Here is a 22316-nt window from a genome sequence, read left to right on the forward strand (position 1 = left end):
TATATAGTAGGAGTATGACGTAGGCCAATGATTGGACATTTTAATGTTGTGGCTGTACATAAGATCAGTTTGAATTTGTCTCTTTGGGGTACTGAACATTTCAAACTGAAGCATAAGCCAAAATCCGGTGCCGTTTTTGTCTCCCCAAGGGAGCTTAACATGGGAAGTTGAGGTGGCTAAAAGGTTTGAGAAGAGAAAGAAGTCCTTCTGAATGTTCCTTCAGCCACAAACACATTCCTCAAATTGCCCCCAACAAGAGCATCAATTCATTAACAACAAAATGTACAATGTAGAGAATAATAAACAAACGGGTAGTGTGCGGGAACCGAAACCCACTGTTGAACTTTGACACAAAACCTGCTTCTTTCTTTATTTTAACCCATAATCATCAATCATGTGCAGAAAAACCGTCATGGTCCTGGACCAAGTAATGCTACTTCATATGCACTCAATATTAAAAATTAACGAGGCTTAATGGAAAAAATAATTACCAAATGTTATCCTTTTCCTACAAGTGCTGAGGTTCTTGAGATGCAATGTTTTGGCAGGATGCTAACGCTGCTATCCTGCCTGTGTGGCACCAGATGTTTTAGGTGTTAAGAACCCAATGGAAGCCTTTTACAATATATCTATATCGTTCATGATTGACTGCCCTGGGTGGGTTCTAGATGAAACACATGGAATATCAAAGGGTCCTTTGGTAAAAAACCCTGAATGAACCCTTTGAATGTGGAAAGGTTCTGGGTGGAACCTTTAACGGAATATTCTAGGTACAACCCTTTGTGTTGGGTTCAAGTTAGAACTCTCTACGGTGAGACTAACAAAAGATGCTATCACGATGAATTCTGGGAGGTGTAGGAGCCAAAAGTCAGGAGATCTCGGCTGCCTTGCTTTGAACCATTCCATCTTTAAATCTCTCTTAAGTCCCATCAAATGTATGGAAGTGCAATATTACATCACTGGAGTGTTGAAGTTTAAGACAAACAGTTGGCATATTGTGAATGAAAACCAAGCTCAGGTTTATGACAAAGTAGTATGACAATCACAAAGAAAAGGTATAAATAATAATGATAATAAAATAGTCATACAGCAGGAATAGTCACACTGACTCAGTCTTTACAATCAGTCAAATGAAACAAATTTATTGCATACACAATGTCTGAAATTTACTTTTGAGTTACCTGACTTGTTAACTGATTCACCTTCACCTTTTTACAACAAACGTACATTTTGTCACACGGATACCCTTACCCTTTTCAGTGCTATGCCCTGTATCAAATCTATTTGCTCACTGACGTATACATTGGATCAGGTGCAACAGAACGCATTAGAATTGAGAAACTACAATGTCGCTCACTGACAAACTCACAGTCAACATGTCGGGAAAACTTCACACATTCGTCTCTCCGTGGACTGATCGGACCAACATTTGGCACTCGCCGGGGGCTAAATTCGGACCTTGTGTGCATAAATACTCACACGGACACACACACACCTGCATGCATGCGAGGTGTGTGACGTGTGTGTTGGGGAAGCATTACTTAATTTGTCTACAGGCCCACCTAGAAATCTGATCTTGGCCGTATTTTAAAAAATCTGGAAAAAAAACAAAGTGGACATTTCACTACATTAGCAGCAATTTTACAGCCATGGAGCAGACGGGACAGGGCTGCGGCCATTTAAAACCTCTAAAATAAGGACCCGAGCAACTCCCCCTCACTCTTGCATGAACTACACACGGGCAACATTTGGAAACGGCGTAGAAAGTCACCGGACTTGCAGGACTGCGTGGTGTGTGAGGTGTCTGTACACTTTGCGCCTGCAGTAAATACATGCTATAACATGTTTATATGTTTCTGTACCCATGTCACGAGTGCAGATCCCAGTTCAGTTATTGCACACGGCGAATCAGACGATATCGTGAATTTTCAAAAGGGAAGAATCCTTTTTGAAGTTGCTACTTAATATATCACTCCATCTACATTGTGTCCCAACGTTTCCTGCGTGTGGTTAGCTTTATTCTACCCGTCTAGCGTAGCTGGATTCAAGTACCAATTCAACTTAACTAGTTCTTGAGTCTCTACTTTACAAAGTGGAATTGAATCTGGATTCAGTCTACACTTAAAAAAAGGGGACAGGGTGGGTTATCGTTGAACTCGGCCTAACGACAGCATAGAACAGACATACATAGAGATACATTTATATATTAGCTTAGTATATATAATATACAAACAGTATACATAGTCTCTGTGACAGTGGTGGACAGGAGGAGAGGAGACAGAACGACAGGCAGGGTTGAACCTTTGGTCTCTGTCGGGTTCCCAGTGTGTGTGCGTGTGTGTGTGCGTGTGTGCGTGTGTGCGTGTGTGTGTGTGTGCGTGTGTGCGTGTGTGCGTGTGTGTGTGTGTGTGTGTGTGTGTGTGTGTGTGTGTGTGTGTGTGTGTTACACCCTTTTCACACCAAAACTACGACCTGTGTTTGCCGTCCGTGGTTTATCTGAACCAGGTCCTCCGCCTGGGGAGAGAGCGGGTCCCACACTGCTCGGCTTTGGCATACACAAGTACACAGGTTACTTTAGTAACTATGGGATAGTGTAGTAGTAGTATATACGGGGTAGAATTGAGACAGAATCGTTCAAAGAAATCGCACGGTTTCACCAGATCACACCCGTCTGCCAGTGGGAAATCCAACATCGCAATGCAACAACCCTGTTTAGCGGACCTACGGCTGGCAAACCCCAATCTCGTGGGAACAGCGACAAGCGCGCATTGGAAATCGGGGATAATATTCGAGCGTGTGAGTGGTCAAACGCAGGTTGAACCTGAGTCCCGGGACAAACACAGGGCGGGGAACGCCGTTACAAGGATGTGAGTGTGCGCGTACATCTGGGTGTGTACAGGGGAAGACTCATGAGAAACGGTGGCACTCCTGCAAAAAGGAAAGAAACAGAAGAGAGACAAAGAGGAAAATCAAACAGCCATCAATAGACAGAAAATAAAAGTCTTGTCGTTAGCTCCTAAAGTATGCTCCTGTCAGCACAGCTCCCGCCCACCTTGTCGTCGTCACATTGTTCTGCTGTACTGTATGCCGGTCTTGGAGGCGATGTTGGACCAGGGCAGCAGAGAGCGCAGCAGGGACTGGGCCTGCCGGTACAGCCTCTGAGGGATGGAGCAGGGGCTCAGGCTGGCCAGGGTGGAACCGATGTGCTGGATATAGTCAGTGGGACAGGAGGTCAAAGAAAATGGGAACATTTATATTTAGAGATGCACTCATTGTAATTTCCTCGGCTGAATCCCTTTTCCGATGTATTCAAAAGTCTGACCTGCTGACAATTACGATTTTCTCTTTTTCACCATCATTCCGGAATATAATTTCAACTCCCCCGAAGAATTTGAAATGTCATCTATTGTGGTTATTCACATAAAACACACCAATTCAAATGATTAGGAAATAAGTGATTGTATTTTTATTTAATTACTTGCTTTGATTAAAACAAATGCTGTCATCAGCAGTTTTAATCATATTTAAAATAAGTATAAATATAAGCAGCTTAGAGCTACTGTTATGCTGTTCCTCTACTCACGCTGAAGAACGTCCACACAGACGTCATGACGTGTGGCAATATGAGTGTGTATATATAATAGTGAGCGAGTGTCTCCTCGCTCCCGCTTCCACATAAAGGATATAATATCGTCCAGGGCGGATGACCCCCGTTGATGTAGAGCACGTATGTGAATCCATCTTTGAGGACGCCTCGTATGGAGTAGTAGTAGGGCAGGTAGTGGTGCTGCCTGAAGTCCCTGTTCTCGTAGAAGTGGATGGCAGTGTTGTTGGTGGTGAGGACGTGCAGGTAGATGGCCTTACAGTGGTCCTGGGCCGTGGTTGAGATGTGCTCCTTCAGACTGTCCAGCAGTAGGGAGCCTGGATTGATAGAAAGGGGGGGATGTTTCACAAAACATCAACAAAACAGAAGAGATTAAATATACACCTGACCAAATCTATCGCGACAAGAACAATTTGTGGTAAAAGCTTTAGTCAACTTTGGTTTCAAACTGGTTGGAGAGATGAGGGAGTGTAGATTGAGTCTAGTCTGCAAGTCATTCCAAGACCCAAAATAAATTCCAGTCTCAGTCGGCACATTTAAGCCTCGCCGATTGTTGGACCGAAGACTGGAGGTATTTTGAACAAATACAAACAGAGCTACATGGCTAACCTGCCTAGAACGGCCTCGTACATCAAAATGTACCAATGCCGCGTCCTGCGCATCACGAGCGGAGACCGACCGACCAAGGTGCTGTAGCCTGAGTTTCAAACGTATCTCGTGTTGAGTAAGGCAAAACTCGTCATGCAAATCTCTAAATGGTATTACTGTAGTCCGGCTGTGACAGGAATGAGCCTACAACCAGAGGCTTGTTCAGCTGGTGTGTGTTTATCTATTTATTTATAGAGTGGATAAAGACCTGATAACATTGGATAGACCAGTGCACTGTAAAATTTCAATACATTTAAATCCGCAATTTTTTTTTAGCCTATATTCATTCACATTTTGGAAAACGGGCGCCATTAAAAGCATGCGGTTCCTGTTCTACTGTACCCGTGGATGTCAGTGGATTACTCCGATACAGAAGAAAGAGTGTCTGTTTATCCAAAAACTTTGAGGAGATTTATGGACGAGGATAACTTTATTTTGATTCGCGGAGGTTACTCCTCCGCGAATCGCCACCTTAACGTGGTGGAGGAGTTTGAGTGGCTCAGTGATCCTGGGAGCTATGTTGTCCGGGGCAGTAGCCCCTGGTAGGGTCTCCCAAGGCAAACAGGGTCTCAGGGGAGAGCCCAGACTAAGAGCGGTTCAAAAGAACCCTGATGATAAGCAGCCCACGGTCTTCAGCCACCTCGCCCGGACCAGGGAAACCGGGGCACCCTCCTGGAGCCAGACCCAGGAGGGGAGCTCGTCGGCGAGCGTCTGGTGGCCGGGCCTTCGCCCATGGGGCCCGGTCGGGTTCAGCCCGAAGAAACAACATGGAGCAGCCACCCTGTGGACCCACCACCTGCAGGGACAAGCATCGGGGTCGGGTGCAATGCAGACCGGGCGGCGGGTCAGGCCGGAGGCCTGGGCGAGCCGATGGCCGGCAGCATAGACTAGCTCTAGGGACGTGGAACGTCACCTCACTAGCGGGGAAAGAGCCGGAGCAGGAGGTGGAGCGATACCAGCTAGATATAGTTGGACTCACCTCCACCTACAGTACTGGCTCTGGAACCAAGCTCCTGGAGAAGGGTTGGACTTTGTCCTTTTCCGGAGTTGCCCAAGGTGAGAGGCCCCGGGCGGGAGTTGGGATACTCACGAGCCCCCGGCTGAGCGCCGCTGTGTTGGAGTTCTCCCCGGAGAACGAGAGGGTCGCATCCATGCGCCTACGGGTTGCGGGGAGCAAGGCTCTGACTGTGGTTTGTGCTTATGCACCAAACAGCAGTTCAGAGTATCCGGCCTTCTTGGAGTCGGTGGGAGGGGTCCTGGAAAGGGCACCGCCTGCCGACTCCATAGTTCTCCTGGGGGACTTCAACGCTCACGTGGGCAATGACGGAGAAACCTGGCGTGGGGTGATTGGGAGGAACGGCTTGCCCGATCTGAACCCGAGTGGTGTCTCGTTATTGGACTTCTGTACTAGCCATGGTTTGGCCATAACAAACACCATGTTTGAACATAAGGTGGTTCATAAGTGTACCTGGTACCAGAACACCGTAGGCCGGAGATCAATGATCGACTTTGTAATCGTATCATCTGATCTGCGGCCAACACTCGGGTGAAGAGAGGAGCAGAGCTGTCAACTGATCACCATCTGGTGGTGAGTTGGATCAGATGGCGGGGGAACCGGTTGAAAAGACCCAGCGAGCCCAAACGTATAGTGAGGGTGAACTGGAAACGTCTGGCGGAGGACCCTGTCCGGGAGGTCTTTAACTCCCACCTCCGGAAGAACTTCTCACACATTCCGAGGGAGGTTGGGGACATGGAATCCGAATGGACCATGTTCAAAGCCTCTATTGTGGACGCGGCCGCTAGGAGCTGTGGCCGGAAGGTCATCGGTGCCTGTCGTGGCGGCAACCCGAGAACCCAGTGGTGGACACCGGAGGTGAGGGAAGCCGTCAAGCTGAAGAAGGAGACCTTCAGGGCCTGTCTGGCCCGGGGGTCTCCTGAAGCAGCTGAGAGGTACCGGCAGGCCAGAAGGGCTGCAGCTGCGGGTGCTAAAACTCGGGCATGGGAGGAGTTCGGGGAGGCCATGAAGAAGGACTTTCGGTTGGCCTCAAGGAGGTTCTGGCAAACCATCCGACGGCTCAGGAAGGGAAAGCAGGGCCTACCCCAGGCTGTTCTCAGCAGGGGGGGGGGACTGTTGACCCGGACGGGGGACATCGTCGGGTGGTGGAAAGTGCACTTTGAGGAACTCCTAAACCCGACCAACATGTCCTCTGCAGAGGAGGCAGCGCCTGAAGACCTGTGGGGCTCACCCATATCCCTGGCAGAGCTCCAGGGGAGGATGAGATCCGCCCTGAGATGCTGAAGGCGCTGGACACTGTTGGGCTGTCTTGGCTGACACGCCTCTTCAGTGTCGCATGGGGGTCGGGATCAGTGCCCATGGACTGGCAGACCGGGGTGTTGGTTCCCATTTTCAAAAAGGGGGACCGGAGAGTGTGCTCGAATTATCGGGGTATCACACTACTCAGCCTACCGGGGAAGGCTTATGCCAGGGTGCTGGAAAGGAGGCTCCGACCGTTTGTCGAACCTCGGATTCCAGAGGAGCAGTGCAGATTCCGTCCCGGCCGTGGAACAGTGGACCAGCTCTTTACCCTCGCAAGACTACTGGAGGGGTTCTGGGAGTTTGCCCAACCAGTCTATATGTGTTTTGTGGACTTGGAGAAGGCTTTCGACCGGGTCCCTCGGGGGTTCTTGTGGGGGGTGCTGCGGGAGTATGGGGTGCCGGACCCGTTACAACGGGCGATCCGGTCTCTGTACGACTGCAGTAGGAGCTGTGTCCACATTCTCGGCAATAAGTCAGACACGTTCCCGGTGGGTGTTGGCCTCCGCCAGGGCTGCCCTTTGTCACCGGTCCTATTCGTGACTTTCATGGACAGGATTTCTAGGCGCAGCCGGGGGGTGGAGAACATCAGGTTCGGGGGTCTCGGGATCACCTTTCTGCTGTTTGCAGATGATGTGGTCCTGTTGGCCTCCTCGGATCGTGACCTCCAGTATTCACTGGGGCGGTTTGCAGCCGAGTGTGAAGCGGCGGGATGAGAGTTAGCACCTCCAAATCTGAGGCCATGGTGCTCTGCCGGAAACCGGTGGATTGCTCCCTCCAGGTGGGGACGGAGTGCCTACCTCAAGCGAAGGAGTTTAAGTATCTCTGGGTCTTGTTCACGAGTGAGGGTAAGATGGAGCGGGAGATCGACAGGCGGATCGGTGCGGCTGCAGCAGTAAAGCAGGCGCTGCACCGGACCGTCTTGGTAAAGAGAGAGCTGAGCCGGAAGGCAAAGCTCTCAATTTACTCAATAAACTCAAGATATAAATGTAATTTCAGTGAAAGCACCTACATTCTTTCAAAGAGATACAAAACAATATATTTTGTCACTCACGTTCCTACCCTCACCTATGGTCACGAACTCTGGGTCGTGACCGAAAGGACAAGGTCGCGGGTACAAGCGGCCGAAATGAGTTTCCTCCGTAGGGTGGCCGGGCTCAGCCTTAGAGATAGGGTAAGGAGCTCAGACATCAGGAGGGAACTTGGAGTCGAGCCGCTACTCCTTCGCATCGAAAGGAGTCAGCTGAGGTGGTTTGGGCATCTAATTAGGATGCCTCCTGGACGCCTCCCATTGGAGGTTTTCCGGGCACGTCCAACTGGGAGGAGACCCCGGGGAAGACCCAGAACACGCTGGAGGGATTATATCTCCCAGCTGGCTTGGGAAGGCCTCGGGATCCCCCAGTATGAGCTGGAAAATGTTGTGGGCGAGAGGGAAGTCTGGGTCAGCCTGCTTGGCCTGCTGCCACCGCGACCCGACCCCGGATAAGCGGAGGAAAATGGATGGAACGGATGGATAACTTTATTCGTTATCCTCGTCCATAAATCCGCATGAAAGTGTAAGTCACATTGCCGATAAGCGGGGAAAACTACAACGAACGACTTCCTGTGGGTTTCAGCAGTTGTGCAGGCATGTACGGGTTGTCGTACAGGTTTGAGCAAATCTCTAAACAGATGTCCTCCAATGTGTGAGAGCCGGTGGGGAATTGTACCTGTAAGAGCCATATTCTATTTGCTATTACATATTTACTTGTATTTACATGTTTAACTTTAATCACATCTGTTTCTACATTGAATGTTACAAGGATGTTGTTATAATTTGTTATAGTAAGAAATATACGTAAGTGTCAGACTGCCGTCACTTTAAGGACACTTAGCGACAGTTGGTTAGTAGTATGTGGAGTGGCGACGGTTGGTTTTGTAGTATCTGAAGCAGAATGGAGCTGCACAGTTTTCCGACCGTGTCAGATGGAATGTGCTATGTGGATTAACCTGTGGATGCTTAAAGTGTGCAAGGTAATCGGGATACATTTAGGAATAAAGGAAGTCGTTTCACTAACACATATGGAAGGAAATTGGATCAATAAAAACACGTATTGCTTTCAACTACGAGCTGTATCGGTGTGAGCTTTGTGCTTAGGACCAGAAACACGCGTCAACTTAAGGTTTACATTCTGATAAAGGTTTGGACGCTAGAGTACCTATGCCATGTTTCCTGAAGTCTTTGACCACTCCAAGGCTCAGGATGTAGGCTACCTGTGTGTCCACAGGGAAACTGGAGGCCAGGATGTCTCCATCCTAAAACAAACAAACAAACAAACAAACAAACAAAAAACACACACACAGAGTGAGAGAAAACTGCAAATTAGGATGAACATTAAAGTTTTCTTCTACCATCCACAATGTAGATGAAAACTACATTCAATTCAGTATTTAATAATAAAAAAAACCTTTCACTTGGGTTATTTGCTCTGTATGCTCCCTCATCAGCACACCATCTTTATTCTTTGCTCAGGCAAATTACCCTTGGAAGGTAGATCTTCGAAAATACAAATACTCTTCCAAAGGTAAATGAAGTTAATTCACTTAGTGTACGTTTATGACAACCTGTGGCCTAAAGTGAGAGGAGCAGATCTCTGATATCAGCCCAGTGGAATACTTTTAATTGCAGTAATCCAGCAGTAATAAAAGCCCTGGACATATTTACACTGTTTACCAGAGATAACTCAAATCCACTCAGGGCATTTTGCCTAAAAGGAAACTCAATAAATGACCTTACATTAGCTTAGGCTTTACAACAGTTCACTTCAGATAGACTGCCAGACGCTGCTCTGGGTCAATAGGATCCTGGTAGTTGGTCCTATGCCCGTGCCAATCTATTCAAACTGTCACAAACTCGCATCACTGCCACTATGAATAGATTTGAGGCGAAAATATTCACAGGCGAGTACATTTCATTTTCATGTGGTTTATTCGAGTGAGTAAAGGCCTTAAGAACTTTACTATCACCACTTCATTCAGCCATTTTGCATAGTATGATAGTCAAAAGCTTTGCAAATGTTTGACGTATCAGCAATTTACATTTACCCAAATTCAGAATAGGACACAGTAGCCCGATTCATTTTAAAGATGTGATCAAATGAATGAAAAACATTTCCAAACTAACGACTGCCATCTCTGCAGAGTACATCTTCTCAGCGGTGTGTGTTTTGTGTGAAAACAGGGCTGAGCATCGTACCTCTTTGTGTACTTTGGTCCGGCCTTTGATCTCGGCCACAATCATTCCCACGATGCCTCCTCTGAAGGTGGCAGCGAGGGAGAAGAACTTCTTGTTGGAGGTGATGTCCTGATACCATGAGTCTGGGTACCTGCAAGGTAAAGGTCAGAAGGGTCAGCGAACCAAAGTACATAAGCGCAAACTCTGCCAGGAAACTACAAGCCGTACGCTAGCAAGTTATCAGTGAAGATGACCAGAAACTGTTTGTTTAATTTAGTTGGTTTTGAGTTTCTAACTTTGTCTCAAAAGTCTGGAAAAGATATATATATATATATATATAAATACACACATATAAAAATTACTATATCTATTACTACTATATCATCTGAAAAAACATTCAACAGTTCTTCAAGTTATTTTTAGAACTACCAAAGTGTTTTCCAGATTTCCAGTGGCCAGCATTGAGAATGCCCCAAAGTGCAACCAATATTCATGCCATAGTCAACTAATGTGGGTGCACAACTGCAGTGAATAAGTGCATATCAATGTAAATCTGAAAAGAAAGTGTGGCGCTTACTCGATTGGGAACCAATCACCACAGAGCAGCTTGACATTCTCTATGTCATCGTGGCAGAGGAAGCGGAGCTGGACTTCACTGAGAGCTGTGGGAGGCACCACGTCACTCATTCACACCTGCAGAGACCAACAGAGAGCAAAGAAAGGTATGTTAATGGCTGTTTTGATAGAGTTCTGCTGTTGTTTAACGCTTCTCACATTTACTTCACTTCATTGAGACTTTTCTCAGTTTTTTTGATCTTCCGCCATGGAGGCATGTGAGAAAACTAAAATTTTCTTTAAGGCTTCAAGGTAACGCGGGGTGATACATTGAAACACTAATGTTCATTTTGGGGGTGAAGTATTCCTTTAAAGACGCCACCCCAGGTCCTGGGACAGGTGATGGGAAATTTACAATTTTTAGTTGCAGCCTCAATAACTCTTTTTTTATACCACTATAACAGTAAGGCTGCAATATGTTTTGATTAATTAATTCATTGTTTGGGGCATAATTACATCAAAATATGTCACTATAAATCCGCTACAATGCAAGGAAACGCCGTTAATTCTCACACGCTGCTCTATGTAGTAGTGGGCGTGCAGCATTTAGCAATAAGTTGTGTTATGTTTATTTTATTTGATACGGACATCACAGTGGCATTAGAATTGTAACATACATTTATGCACCAGGACCAGATGCACTGTGTTTAGTGTTTGTAGCTAAACGCAAATTTACAACACCTGTCCACAGAAGACTTTTAAAAAAAAGTTAAAGAAGAAAGAAAATACATACACAAAATACAAAATACAAGTGTCTACAGGGGTGTTAGGTGTGAGAACAATGTTTCTCTTTTAGCCATGATTTAATACCGCTATTAAAAACATTCAAATTGTGTTGCATTTTCAATTCAGTTGGTAGACAGTTCCATAGTTTTGCTCCAAATGAGGTTTTGCGTAATGCAATGAGACAGTTGTATACTGAGGCCCGTGTGTTGACTCTACCGGTGTCGAGTAACGAATTCATTAAGCAGGGAAGGAGCATGACCATGTAGGCATTTAAAAGTAAGCTTTAAGTTGGAATAGCTTATGAAGCTTTCAGAGCTGAACATATTGTGTTTTTGCAAGATGTGACAATAGTGCCGCCTCCTATGAAGTATAATAGAGCATTTATTATATGTCCTGACATTGTATTTATGGTGTCAGGTGCTTGATGTGCAGAACAGACACCAAATCAGGGGTGAATGATGCCGTCTCCTCTCCAGGTTATTGACTGCACAAAAAGATATATTAAATCCTACAAAAGCTATATTGAAAACAAAGAAATACGCGTGCAGAGAATGCATTGTGTCCATCTATTGTCATCGAGCCTTGACACCAAACCAGTCTGTGTTAATGTGTCACAGTGTGTTAGTCCAACGAGCTGACACTCCACATAAACAAGCTTCATGTTGTTACTTCTGACTACATTACCTATGTACACTAAACTATCATATCTTATCAACTTAATTCATATTGTAGATGTCTGCTTTAATCACTAGTAGCTAGTGAGCCTACCATAGCTTATATCTTATATTATCTACACGTCCAAGAGTACAATTACAATGACATAATAATGCTCACACAGTCACAGTACAATAGCTCGCAGTGTAAAACACGCAGAGCGCTGTTAAAGCAGTCTCTTTACGAGTAGAACACCTGCCTGCTGATTAGCAACCAGGCTAGCCTTAGTTAGCGCTAGCTGACGTCCGGTTGCTAAGCTAACGTACCTCGTTTCAACACCGGCACCGGAGGAAAGTCGAGGAGAATGCTATTCCCTGGGTATCCAGCGATGCGGCCGCTACTCCGGACACAGCATGACCAAACACCAGTTTGTTCCCGACTCTCAATGCCGTTTCATTACGGTGACAATGCTACACAGGCTGCTAAGCTAGCCAAAGCTCGCCCTGCTTAGATAACAGCTGGATGTTTTCTTCCTGTTTGTGGCTGCTACACCAATGACGTCACGCAGTGTTTCCTTCCGTGATCCGGTCGGTCGGTGTTGAACACAGCAGCGCTTTATCGCCCCCTGCCGGGCTGAAACCAAATAACCAAAAGAACCCACTGTCCTGTTTCCTTACTGCTGTACTGCTACCAGTGGTAGAATAATAAGTAATACTCAAACCTTTTTCTTGAGTAAAAGTAGCAATATTGCAGTGTATAAATACTATGTTACACTTAAATGTCCTGCATTAAAAAAAGTAGGCCTAATAGCATCAAAATATAATCTGCTTGAAGCACCAAAAGAAAAAGTAGGCTTCATTACGCCGAATGGCCCATTTCAACATAATATATATTATATGACTGGATTAAAATGAGTGATAGATTTATATGTAATAGTCACTAATGTTGCAGGTGGTGAAGGCAGAGCTAATATTAACAAATGTACTGTATATACATGTAGCATTATCTATAATAAGACATCATAAGTTATTTTTGGATTTTGATTTTTTATTAATAATCTGAATCCGCAAGCTATTCAAAAGCCGTCAAATAAAAGTAGGGGAGTTAAAAATGTACTTGTGAATTGTAGTGTAGTAGAAGTATACAGTAGCACAAATGGAAATACAAAGACCTTCTTAAATCAATGTAGTCATTCCACCACTAGCTGCCACTCTCTGATTCCATGCGTCACAATAGAACCATTTTCTGAGGTCTCAATAATCACACCTGCTGGTTACCTCCCAGCAACAATACTTGCAGATTATCTAACAATATACACCCGGACTGGTTTTGCTTGATCTTTAATAAGATGTTACTTTAAAGGCGAAGATGTTTCATTAAACACCGGATATGGTTTTTACTCTGGCTGACTAAATGTAAAATACGGCAACAGTATGCGTATAGGATAACAAAAAGGTCACCACACTGTATTTTACAACCTTTGCTCCAAGAATCACCTCCACACCATCGTGACCAGGGCAACAGAATAATGATTCTCCTGCTGGAGTAATAATTTACCCAGGATGCCTCTGCAAAAAGCAGCACATGAAACGCCGACTCGCAGTGAGATAAAGTGCCCGGAATAGGGATCCTGCTGCGTGTGTCCAGGGGTGCAGGTGTTGGTGCGTCTCTGACTCCCACAGCAGGGCAGAGAGTCTTTCAGGCTCCTCTAGCATGCAGTATAACTATTACATGCTAACTGTCCATGTGTCATAAAATCAAGATTTACAATGATGTATTTTAAATATACACACTAATGTGACCTCTTTGGCCCAGGATGCGTTGGGCCTCTTGTTGGCCCTGCTGCATCTGTCTACCTCCCTGCGGCTGGGAGCCTTCAACATCGACACATTTGGGATCACGAAAGCCTCCAACGAGGATCAAATGAACTACATCAGCAGGGTCTGAAAATGTTTTTTTTTTTTTTTGCATTCAATATTCCTTTTTTCTAAGACTGTATCTCATCACAAACACAATATAAAGAGGATATATTTTGAACAGCGCTGAGTAACGTTAAAATAGCACAAGGTTTACCCGACATTTGGCCTCCCTTCAATTGCAATAAGTTGGTAGCACATTAGAAAGCACATTAGAAGTATGAGCATGTCGTTAGATTTAGTTACAACACTGTATTGTTCAGAATCTTTTGGAGATTAAAGGGGCACTCCAGCAATTCTTTTTCAAATCCATAAAGTTGGAGGACTCACAAGAGGTAGATTAAAAAAAAATTATAATTTAAAAAAAAGAATGGATCCTAAATTTCCCATAATTCAACCATTAAGCATTTTATCATTTCTTTAGAACCTCCTTGGGTGGTAAATGTCCATGGCTTTTAAATACTATGTGCCCAGTTTATAATGCAGGTTTTCCGTTTGTACTGTCCAAGCCCAAGCTCATATTACCCTGATGACACTATAGATCACTATGACATCATCAGGGCTTATTGTGTCCTCCAGAGACACTCGAGACACAAGTAGTACTTCCCATGCAGGACTCAACAACAAGGGTTGCCCGGGGCAAGTAAAATGTCGCGTCACAGATTATTTAATTTGACTGGAAAAGGAGATGTTATGTTGGTTCACCTCTTTTAGTTCTTCTTCTCTTTGTTTCAGGAGAACTCTACTTGAATCGAATGAAACTAAACAGACCACTAATATAATTAGACGGCACTGCTGCAAGAACTCTAATCAGATATGTGTTGTTTTCTGTTTCTCAGATTGTCTGTCGCTACGACATCATTCTGATCCAGGAGGTCAGAGACCCGGATGAGTCAGTGATCGAAAGACTCAAGAAGGCCGTCAACAAGTTAGACTAACCACACACCTTATGTAGTGCTTATATTACTACACACAGAATATAGTGACCTTCTGTAGGAGTTAAGTTGGACGACTCATGAACTCACATTATGATTTGAGACAAACAAAATGATGCTCTACATCTGTGTGTGTGTTTGTATGTGTTTTCGCAGTTGTCCTGCGTGTCCTGGGTCCTCGTACAACTGCATCTACAGCGAGCCTCTGGGTCCTAATAACCACAAGGAGAGATATGTCTTCCTCTACAGGTAAACAGAGAGAGGCAAAAACAACCGATCCTCTGTCGGAATCCTCCGTTGAGACCCCGCATCAGTGAACAGAAAACAAACTATTAATCTTTTTAAGTTATACTTCAGATCTGCACAGTGTCTTTGTCCGTATTGTCAGCGATTAGTGCCAGAAAACTACTTTTGTAGAAGTAGCCAACGTTACAATTAAAATACTTAACTACAAGCATTCGACATCGAATACACAAGTATTATCAGAAAAACGTAAAGTATCACAAGTATCACCACATAATGCAGCAGACTGGGCCCTGTCAGAGTAATAGATTACAATGCTAGATTACTATTGTTAGCTGGTCTTGGTGGAGCCAATTTGAACTACTTGATATCTAATTTAGTAATTTAATCTGTACCAATGCGTCATGTTATAATGTATGTTACATGTTTTGGATGTGAAAGTACAATCTGAAAAGTAACCTTAAGTAAAGTAACTGAAGTAAACCTTTATTGTAAATATTTGCCTCTGAGATGTAGTGGGGTGGACGTGTTTAGTAACAGGAAATGGAAACACTCAAGTACAAGTAACTCAAAATAGTACATGTGTATAGCGTCCAAAACATGCAGCAGAGTGTAAACCTTAAGTTGACACGTGTTTCTGGACACCGCTCGTAGGTGAAAGCAAAACAGGTTTTATTGATCCAATTTCCCTCGTACAAGTTGGTGAAACAACTTCCTTTCTTCCTAAAAGTATCGCTGTTTGTCTCGACACACTCAAAGAGTCCACAGATTAATCCACAAATTGTTCCACAACATAATCCACACAACACGGTTACTCCCCACCACTGGTTTTATGAAAGATGGTTCAGTACAGATATTAGCAGATCGGAGTTTAAGGTAAATATGTGATCATGTGTCACATGCTGTGCTAGAAAACTCTACACTTTTGACAGCTTTTCGTGCCATCGAATGCAATTTCTCAACAAAGGCACTTAAAGGGCCAGTGTACAGTATTCAGGAGCATCTAGTGGTGAGGTTGCAGATTCAAACCAACTGAACGCCTCTTCGCTCATCCCTCCTTTTACAAGGATGTCGGAAAACTACAGGCGCCTTCAGGTAACACAAAAAGCCAGCGTTTGGTTTGTCCATTCTGGGCTACTGTAGAAACATGGAGGACTACATGAAGAAGACCCACTCTCTACGTAGCTAAGAAAGACTCATTCTAAGCTAACAAAAACTCAACGATTCGTAGTTTCAGGTGATGAAAACATGCAACAAACAACACTCTGCCAATAGATCCCCCAAAATCCTACACACTGTTCCTTTTTGAATGCAAACCACTTGCAGATGTGTTGTAAAAAATAAAAATGCATTTGAAATTGCTCCAGCAATGCTGTGAATAGCTGTGAACAGGAAAGAGTTGATGAACTTTAACCGCTTTTTGAAGACTACTTCAAAAGCAATATGTTTACAGGAAGTGAGAGATGTGGTTAAGTACTATCTTTCCTCTGCAGGGAGCCGATGGTGTCCATGGTTGGATCCTACACCTACGACGACCCTCATTGTTTCTACGATGTCTTCAGCCGCCCGCCCTTCATCGTTGAGTTCTCCTCCGAACACACCGGTAGGCTCTGAAAGAGTGCGGCAAAGAACAGCGATAACTCTTTCTCACTGTCAGACGCCAGTGATGTGGATTGCCTCTCTCGTTAGGCGACCAACTGAGAACTAAACACCAGACGTGTGTGAGAGATTCTGAGGTCACGATCACCAAGGCCCCTTTAAAAATGTTTTGTCTTCAGTTGAATTCTGACTGCCATACAGTATTTATGTCAGCCAAATAGGGCCGGCAACTCTAAATTTAAAAGACAGTGAGCTCACTTTTTTGTTATATGAATCATGTCTGCCATATCCAAAACATCAACTTGTCTCTTGTCATCTCGCATTTCCCTCTTCGTTCACTCACTCCTTTCTCCTTCCTCCTGTTTTATAGTTGTGGAGAAGTTTGTTCTGATCGCCCAGCACACCACTCCTAGGAAAGCTGTGAAGCAAATCGATGCCCTCTATGACGTGGTGACTGATGTCAAGAACCGCTGGAACAACAATGTGAATGTTCTCCTCCAGAAAACACACGCAAAACCAATTATTTGGTGGAAAATAAAATAAAAAAGAGTGTAAAGGATGATTAATTTGTTATATGAGGTGGTTGAAATTATTTCTGCTCTCCCTGCAGAACATCGTGCTGCTGGGCGACTTCAACGCTGGCGGTGAGTATGTATCGGGCACCAAATGGGAAAAAATCCGCCTCTCCAAACGCAATGGTTTCAACTGGCTGATCACCGACGATCACAAAACTACAGTGATAACAGGCTTACCTTACGACAGGTGGACACACACACAAACACACACTTGCATGCACACACACACACACACACACACACACACACACACACACACACACACACACACACACAGACTCTGAATTCCACTCCTCTTCCTGTATCTGCAGGATTGTGGTCACTGATGACATGATGAAGGGAGTGAAGCCCCGCAGTGCTGAGGTCTACAACTTCATGTCGGCCTTTGGTCTCACCGAGCAGCAGGTAAAATCAACTTTAGCTCTAACGCTCCTCTATGATAGAATTCACATCAGTTGCAATTTACAAAAAGACCGGGTCTATTAAGAGCAGCATAACGCTTTTATGTTTTCACCATAGAAATAAATGAAGGAGTAGAACGGACATAGAACTAGGCTATGGCTCGGTGCTACAGCGGGTCGTCCTTCAATCAGAGGATGGCTCCCAAAAGCTGTGACTTAGGTGTATGTGTGGGATGAATGTTAGTTAGTCCTGAATGCTTACTTCCATGGCAGGGGAGAATCAATGATCAAAAAGCTGGTTCACCCAGAGCCGTTCCCCAAATGTGGCGATATCGACTGCATCATTTGTGGGCGTGACATCGTTTGACCTCTTCTCTGATTTTGAGGCGGCTGTAGCTCAGTGGGTAGAGCGTGTCGACCTCCAACCAGATGGTTACGAAGTGTAGAGAGCCAGAGTAAATGAGTAAAAAGGAAGAGTGTGGATTAATAGGCAGAAATAGAACATAATATTCATAACTATGTTTTTATTAGTGTATAATGACCTGAAACTAAGAAGGCTTATGCTTTACTTCGCTTAGAAAAATACATTTTTATCTTTACAGGAAGCGGGTCCTCTTCCACAGAGTCCGCCATGTTGCACCGCCATGAGCCTTTCACGTTTTTGCGTTAACTAAAGATAGTGATGGGCACCGAAACTCAGTATTAGCACTCAGTATTGGCACTACGCTAAATTATTAAAGACCAGAGAATTGATAAGCTCCAACGTTACTGGTGCTTTTTATTAGTATGTTTTAATGTTTTGGTGTAGTTTATTATCACGCTGTCAGGGCGGATCTCCTTCAACTACACTCACACACACATGGAACGAAGTCAGCATACAGAGCACAGAGGCTGCGGTGGAAGTATTTGCTCAAAGGCACTCAAATGGGTCAGGCAAAAAATCTAGTCGACGAAAAACAGGCAGAGAACATAACACTCGGAGAATCGCTGGAATGCTTGACACAAAGGACTAAGATGAACCGGCACAGAGACAGGGGAACACAAGGTCCAAGTACAGTGGGGGGGTGTAGGTGTGGGACACAGGTGGGATCAATCAGGGGCGGGGCAGACAATCACAGTGGCGGGAAAACACAAAATAAAACAGGAAACACGGACAAATGATAAAGTAAGAAAAACAACAAAGGAGACAGGATGAGACAATGAAATATGATGTCTGTGTTCTTCATTACTGATTATTATGATTTATAAACTTATTATCTTATTTTTAAATGACTTTATATAGGGACTTTGCTGTTGTAAATTGTGTGGGGAATGCTCCAGAGAGAATGAAGCATAGGGTGTAGGGTTGTGAACGCAGCCCTCAGGCTGGCTCCTCCCCCAACCAATCCCCTAATCATGACCAATTTATGAAAGCCTGTTGGCATGGCCTCATTCCTTTTTGGCCCCTGTCCTGTCTCTGTGGTGGCTCGTAGTTTTGTTGTGTGTTACAGGTATGTATTTAATGTGATCACTTAGCATGCCAACCATTATAAAATACAGCTGTCTTTAATAACTCTGGACTGACATGTTGGTTGGAAAATATTTTAGAAGCTCCACCATCATTGTGCCGTTGATGAGTGACTGCATATGTTAGTACCCCATATATAAGGTAGTAAGTAATCACAACCATAATTTGATTTATTTTGCAGCATGGTGAGCCCTGTTTGTAGGTTCACCTGCTGCTATTTCGCCTGTTTTGTCTTGAAGTTTGAATTGAGACATCGTCAGGTGTGCTGTAGGAAAATGTCCAATTTTACTTCATCGGTCCAAAAGAATATTTAGTTGCTGCAAATAATTTGCCATTGTTGAGCGTCTGAGCCTGCAATATAGTGTCTGGCTAAGTAATTAAATACTCTTCCATACCAGTGGGTGGCAGTAGGTAGCGCAATTGGGGGGCTAGAGGGGGGGGGGGGGGGGGGGCGAAGAGTGTACACATGTAGTACAAATCACTTCTGAGAACGAATGAAATGATATTTTAAAATATTTCAAAAACGTACACGACGAAGAGATTCTGATCAAATGGACCATGTAACCTATTTTAATAACTCAAAAACATATATATACACAAAGTACTTCAAGGTACTACAAGTACTACCACAATTTCACCTATTTCTCGCCAGGTGAAGGCGAGTAATATTCACTGTTATCGATCCCAACCGCGATCTACGGCACTTTCACACACACACTTCATATCCAGGAGGACGAGGAGAGCACACTGCATCGAACTATCGCTTCCAAATTATTCTACTTTAAACCATTAGAAAGTTACTATTGATCTGCCACAGATATCAACTCAGCCCATCATCATAAACATTGAAACGCTCCGTACCTTTTAGATGTTTCCTGGATGAAAATCGAAAAAAATAAATCAATAATCCATGCGGCCATTTCGCAGCTGTCTCTCTCCTCTGCTGTGAAAAAAACTGAGTCTCTGACGAGCTTCTATAACAAATGAGTAATAATTTCAGTTTGGGCCAATGGGTTTGACCCATGGGGGCGGATCACAGTTTTCGATTATTTTATTGGCTTAAAATTCTGTAAATAACTCAAAGAACGAATGACTACACTGCCCAGACTCTTCCGGGTTCAAATCTGTGGGAATTGCGCAAATCGGCCGATCACAGGCTGTGTTAGGTTCAAATACATCCCGTAAAACTGAAATTCTGATGAAAATGAGCCATATTTTACAAGTTTTCATATGGCCCAGGCTCTCAAAATGATGCCAAACTGCTGTATTAGATAGATTGAACACTATTAGTGATAAAAGAAGTGAAATATATAGTTATATAGTATTTAAAAGTACAATAAGACAGCAATATGTGCTCCTTCCAAAATCAGAATTGACGTTGGCTGACCTCAGCTGACCTGTACACCGGCATTGATTTCTCAAGCATACTTCACTCTATCAAAACAATTTTTTTTTTAAAAAGGACTGCTGACATGTTGTGATATGATTTGGAAGAGTTTAGGCCTGAGTGTGCATCATTTAAAATCAATAAAAGTGCTTTTTAGGCACAAAAAAAAAAGGCGAACCTGAAAGTTTTCAATTTGAGCTGTGTGTAACATTCGGTTTAGCATTTACCAGTAACATATACAATGATATGTACACATATTAAGAAAGCTCACATTTATTTGTGTTATTTTGCCATTTCCATTATTCAAATAGACCTTGTAGTTAGAGATTTACACTCTCTAGAGTTTGGGTATGACATTTTCGAGCAGAGGTCTCAAAATTGGTCCGAGGATTTAAGAGGTTTTAACCAGCATCAACTAGCTAGCTAGCTAACTAGTGGACAGCTGACTAAGTGGCTAGCTTGCTAGTTCCATCGTCCACTAATGCTACACTGGTTACAGAGTATGAGCTCAGTGGCAGCTCTGGGTCTAACTCTGCCTTACTCCCCGCCACTCCAGGGAAGGACAAACTACCATAACTATCAATAATCACAATTTTCTTTTGTACTGGTCAAATGAACACAACACCATTCATTGCGTTCTACTCCTATTCCATTTTAATGGTTTTCTCCTTGCAGCAGTGATGTAGAAGTATAGTGATATAGTCAATGCACGGTGACATCACTGTTGGGAGAGATTACAGGAGCAACAGATTCCAAACTCGAGAAGGTGTTGGTAATCAGAATCAGAACCGTTTATTGCCAATAAATTGTCAATTACAAGGAATTTGTCATGGCGGGTGGTGCATAACATTAGACAATAACATTAAACAATAACATTAAACAATCAACAACAATCAACACAGTGCAAGAAATAGAAACATATTAAATTACAATAGAATATAGAAGAATATAAAATAAAGTACACAGACAAACAGATAACAGTACTTTAAATAAGTGTAACGTAATTGTAATGTAAAAGTGACAAGTGTATTTAAATATGAAGGGTTGTGCAGGGGAGTGACCGGTAGCAAATTGTCCTAGGATGAGAGTCAGTGGGGGACCCGGGCTCTGTTAATGAGCCCGACTGCCGACGGGAAGAAACTGTCGTTATTATGAATCCTGCGCAGACATTCAAGCACAAGGATTGGCCAGCAGCCATGCTCACCGAGGTACTGGTAGCCTGATTTGTTCAGGTTCTATGCCCTGACCAATGGGCTCTACTGACCCAAACTAGTAAAGGTCTAATAACTAACCCTAACATTGTTAACAACCAGCTACACAGGGCGGTTTTGCCAAGAAGAGCAGTGGGATTCATAATTGTGCATCAGTGTATCAAAGTCCACCTCCACGCACCTCTAAAACTCACCAAATAATCAGATTTTACGGAAGGTTATATGCTGGACTGTTTCTTTCCTTTGAGCAGTTGCCAGGCAACCGAAGGAGACTTGAGGAACCCAGACCAGCCGAGCAATAGTTCAGCTCAGAGCCCTAAATAATGCAGAGAATTTTATTTTTTTTGACAGTTGACTATTTTTTAAAACAAACTTAAATACATGCTTTGAAAATGGTCAATGGTTTTGGTTGTTGGTGCTGAAACATTTAAAACCAGTACTGTATGTAGTCCTGTAGTGATGCAAGTGAAAAGGGTATTTTGATGACTTGAGTTTTACAAAACCTGTTTTCTGTCTAACCGAGGACATCTTGCTGGAGCTGGACAAACTAGAAGTTGTGCCACAGGGGAAACCTATAACGTTTTCTCTCTCCCTCTTTCTCAGATATTGATATGTCTTCTTAGCAACCATTACCCTGTGGAGGTGACGCTGATTGAAAAGGACAGGACTGCCAAAACCGTTGCAAAGACCTCCACGGTGAATTGCGATAATGAAGACTTAGTGGGAGTGCAACACGCTGCAACCATGACTCGTTGGATTAATTGACT

At 44.0% G+C, this 22316-nt stretch overlaps 2 protein-coding genes across 2 annotated transcripts; one reads left to right on the forward strand and one right to left on the reverse strand.

Moving 5' to 3' along the window:
• Nucleotides 1-1075: 1075 nt before the first annotated feature.
• On the reverse strand, nt 1076-12289 carry naa60 (N-alpha-acetyltransferase 60, NatF catalytic subunit). Its single transcript, XM_079176892.1, has 7 exons — nt 12102-12289; nt 10358-10473; nt 9802-9931; nt 8765-8861; nt 3687-3921; nt 3053-3219; nt 1076-2928 (listed from the first exon to the last, which is right to left on the reverse strand). The coding sequence occupies exons 2-6, from the start codon at nt 10465-10467 to the stop codon at nt 3063-3065; spliced, it is 729 nt and encodes a 242-aa protein (XP_079033018.1). The 5' UTR covers nt 10468-10473; nt 12102-12289; the 3' UTR covers nt 1076-2928; nt 3053-3062.
• On the forward strand, nt 10454-22316 carry LOC306708917 (deoxyribonuclease-1-like). The gene is made up of 9 exons (XM_079176889.1): nt 10454-10502; nt 13591-13716; nt 14531-14619; nt 14783-14875; nt 16363-16472; nt 16839-16951; nt 17079-17230; nt 17355-17448; nt 22153-22316. The coding sequence occupies exons 2-9, from the start codon at nt 13699-13701 to the stop codon at nt 22312-22314; spliced, it is 831 nt and encodes a 276-aa protein (XP_079033015.1). The 5' UTR covers nt 10454-10502; nt 13591-13698; the 3' UTR covers nt 22315-22316.

This window comes from Pholis gunnellus, assembly GCF_910591455.1.
Source record: "Pholis gunnellus genome assembly, chromosome: 17".
Classification (NCBI taxonomy): domain Eukaryota; kingdom Metazoa; phylum Chordata; class Actinopteri; order Perciformes; family Pholidae; genus Pholis; species Pholis gunnellus.

Bases quoted from the DNA above. Each gene is read 5' to 3' on its own strand.
- naa60 (XM_079176892.1), bottom strand. From the start codon at position 10,467: ATGAGTGACGTGGTGCCTCCCACAGCTCTCAGTGAAGTCCAGCTCCGC. The intron at 9,932-10,357 runs GTAAGCGCCACA...TTTACCTTGCAG, and splicing joins GGTGATTGGTTCCCAATCGA to GTACCCAGACTCATGGTATC. The intron at 8,862-9,801 runs GTACGATGCTCA...TGTTTGTTTTAG, and splicing joins GGACCAAAGTACACAAAGAG to GATGGAGACATCCTGGCCTC.
- LOC306708917 (XM_079176889.1), top strand. The intron at 14,876-16,362 runs GTAAACAGAGAG...TTTCCTCTGCAG, and splicing joins AGATATGTCTTCCTCTACAG to GGAGCCGATGGTGTCCATGG. The intron at 16,473-16,838 runs GTAGGCTCTGAA...CCTGTTTTATAG, and splicing joins GTTCTCCTCCGAACACACCG to TTGTGGAGAAGTTTGTTCTG.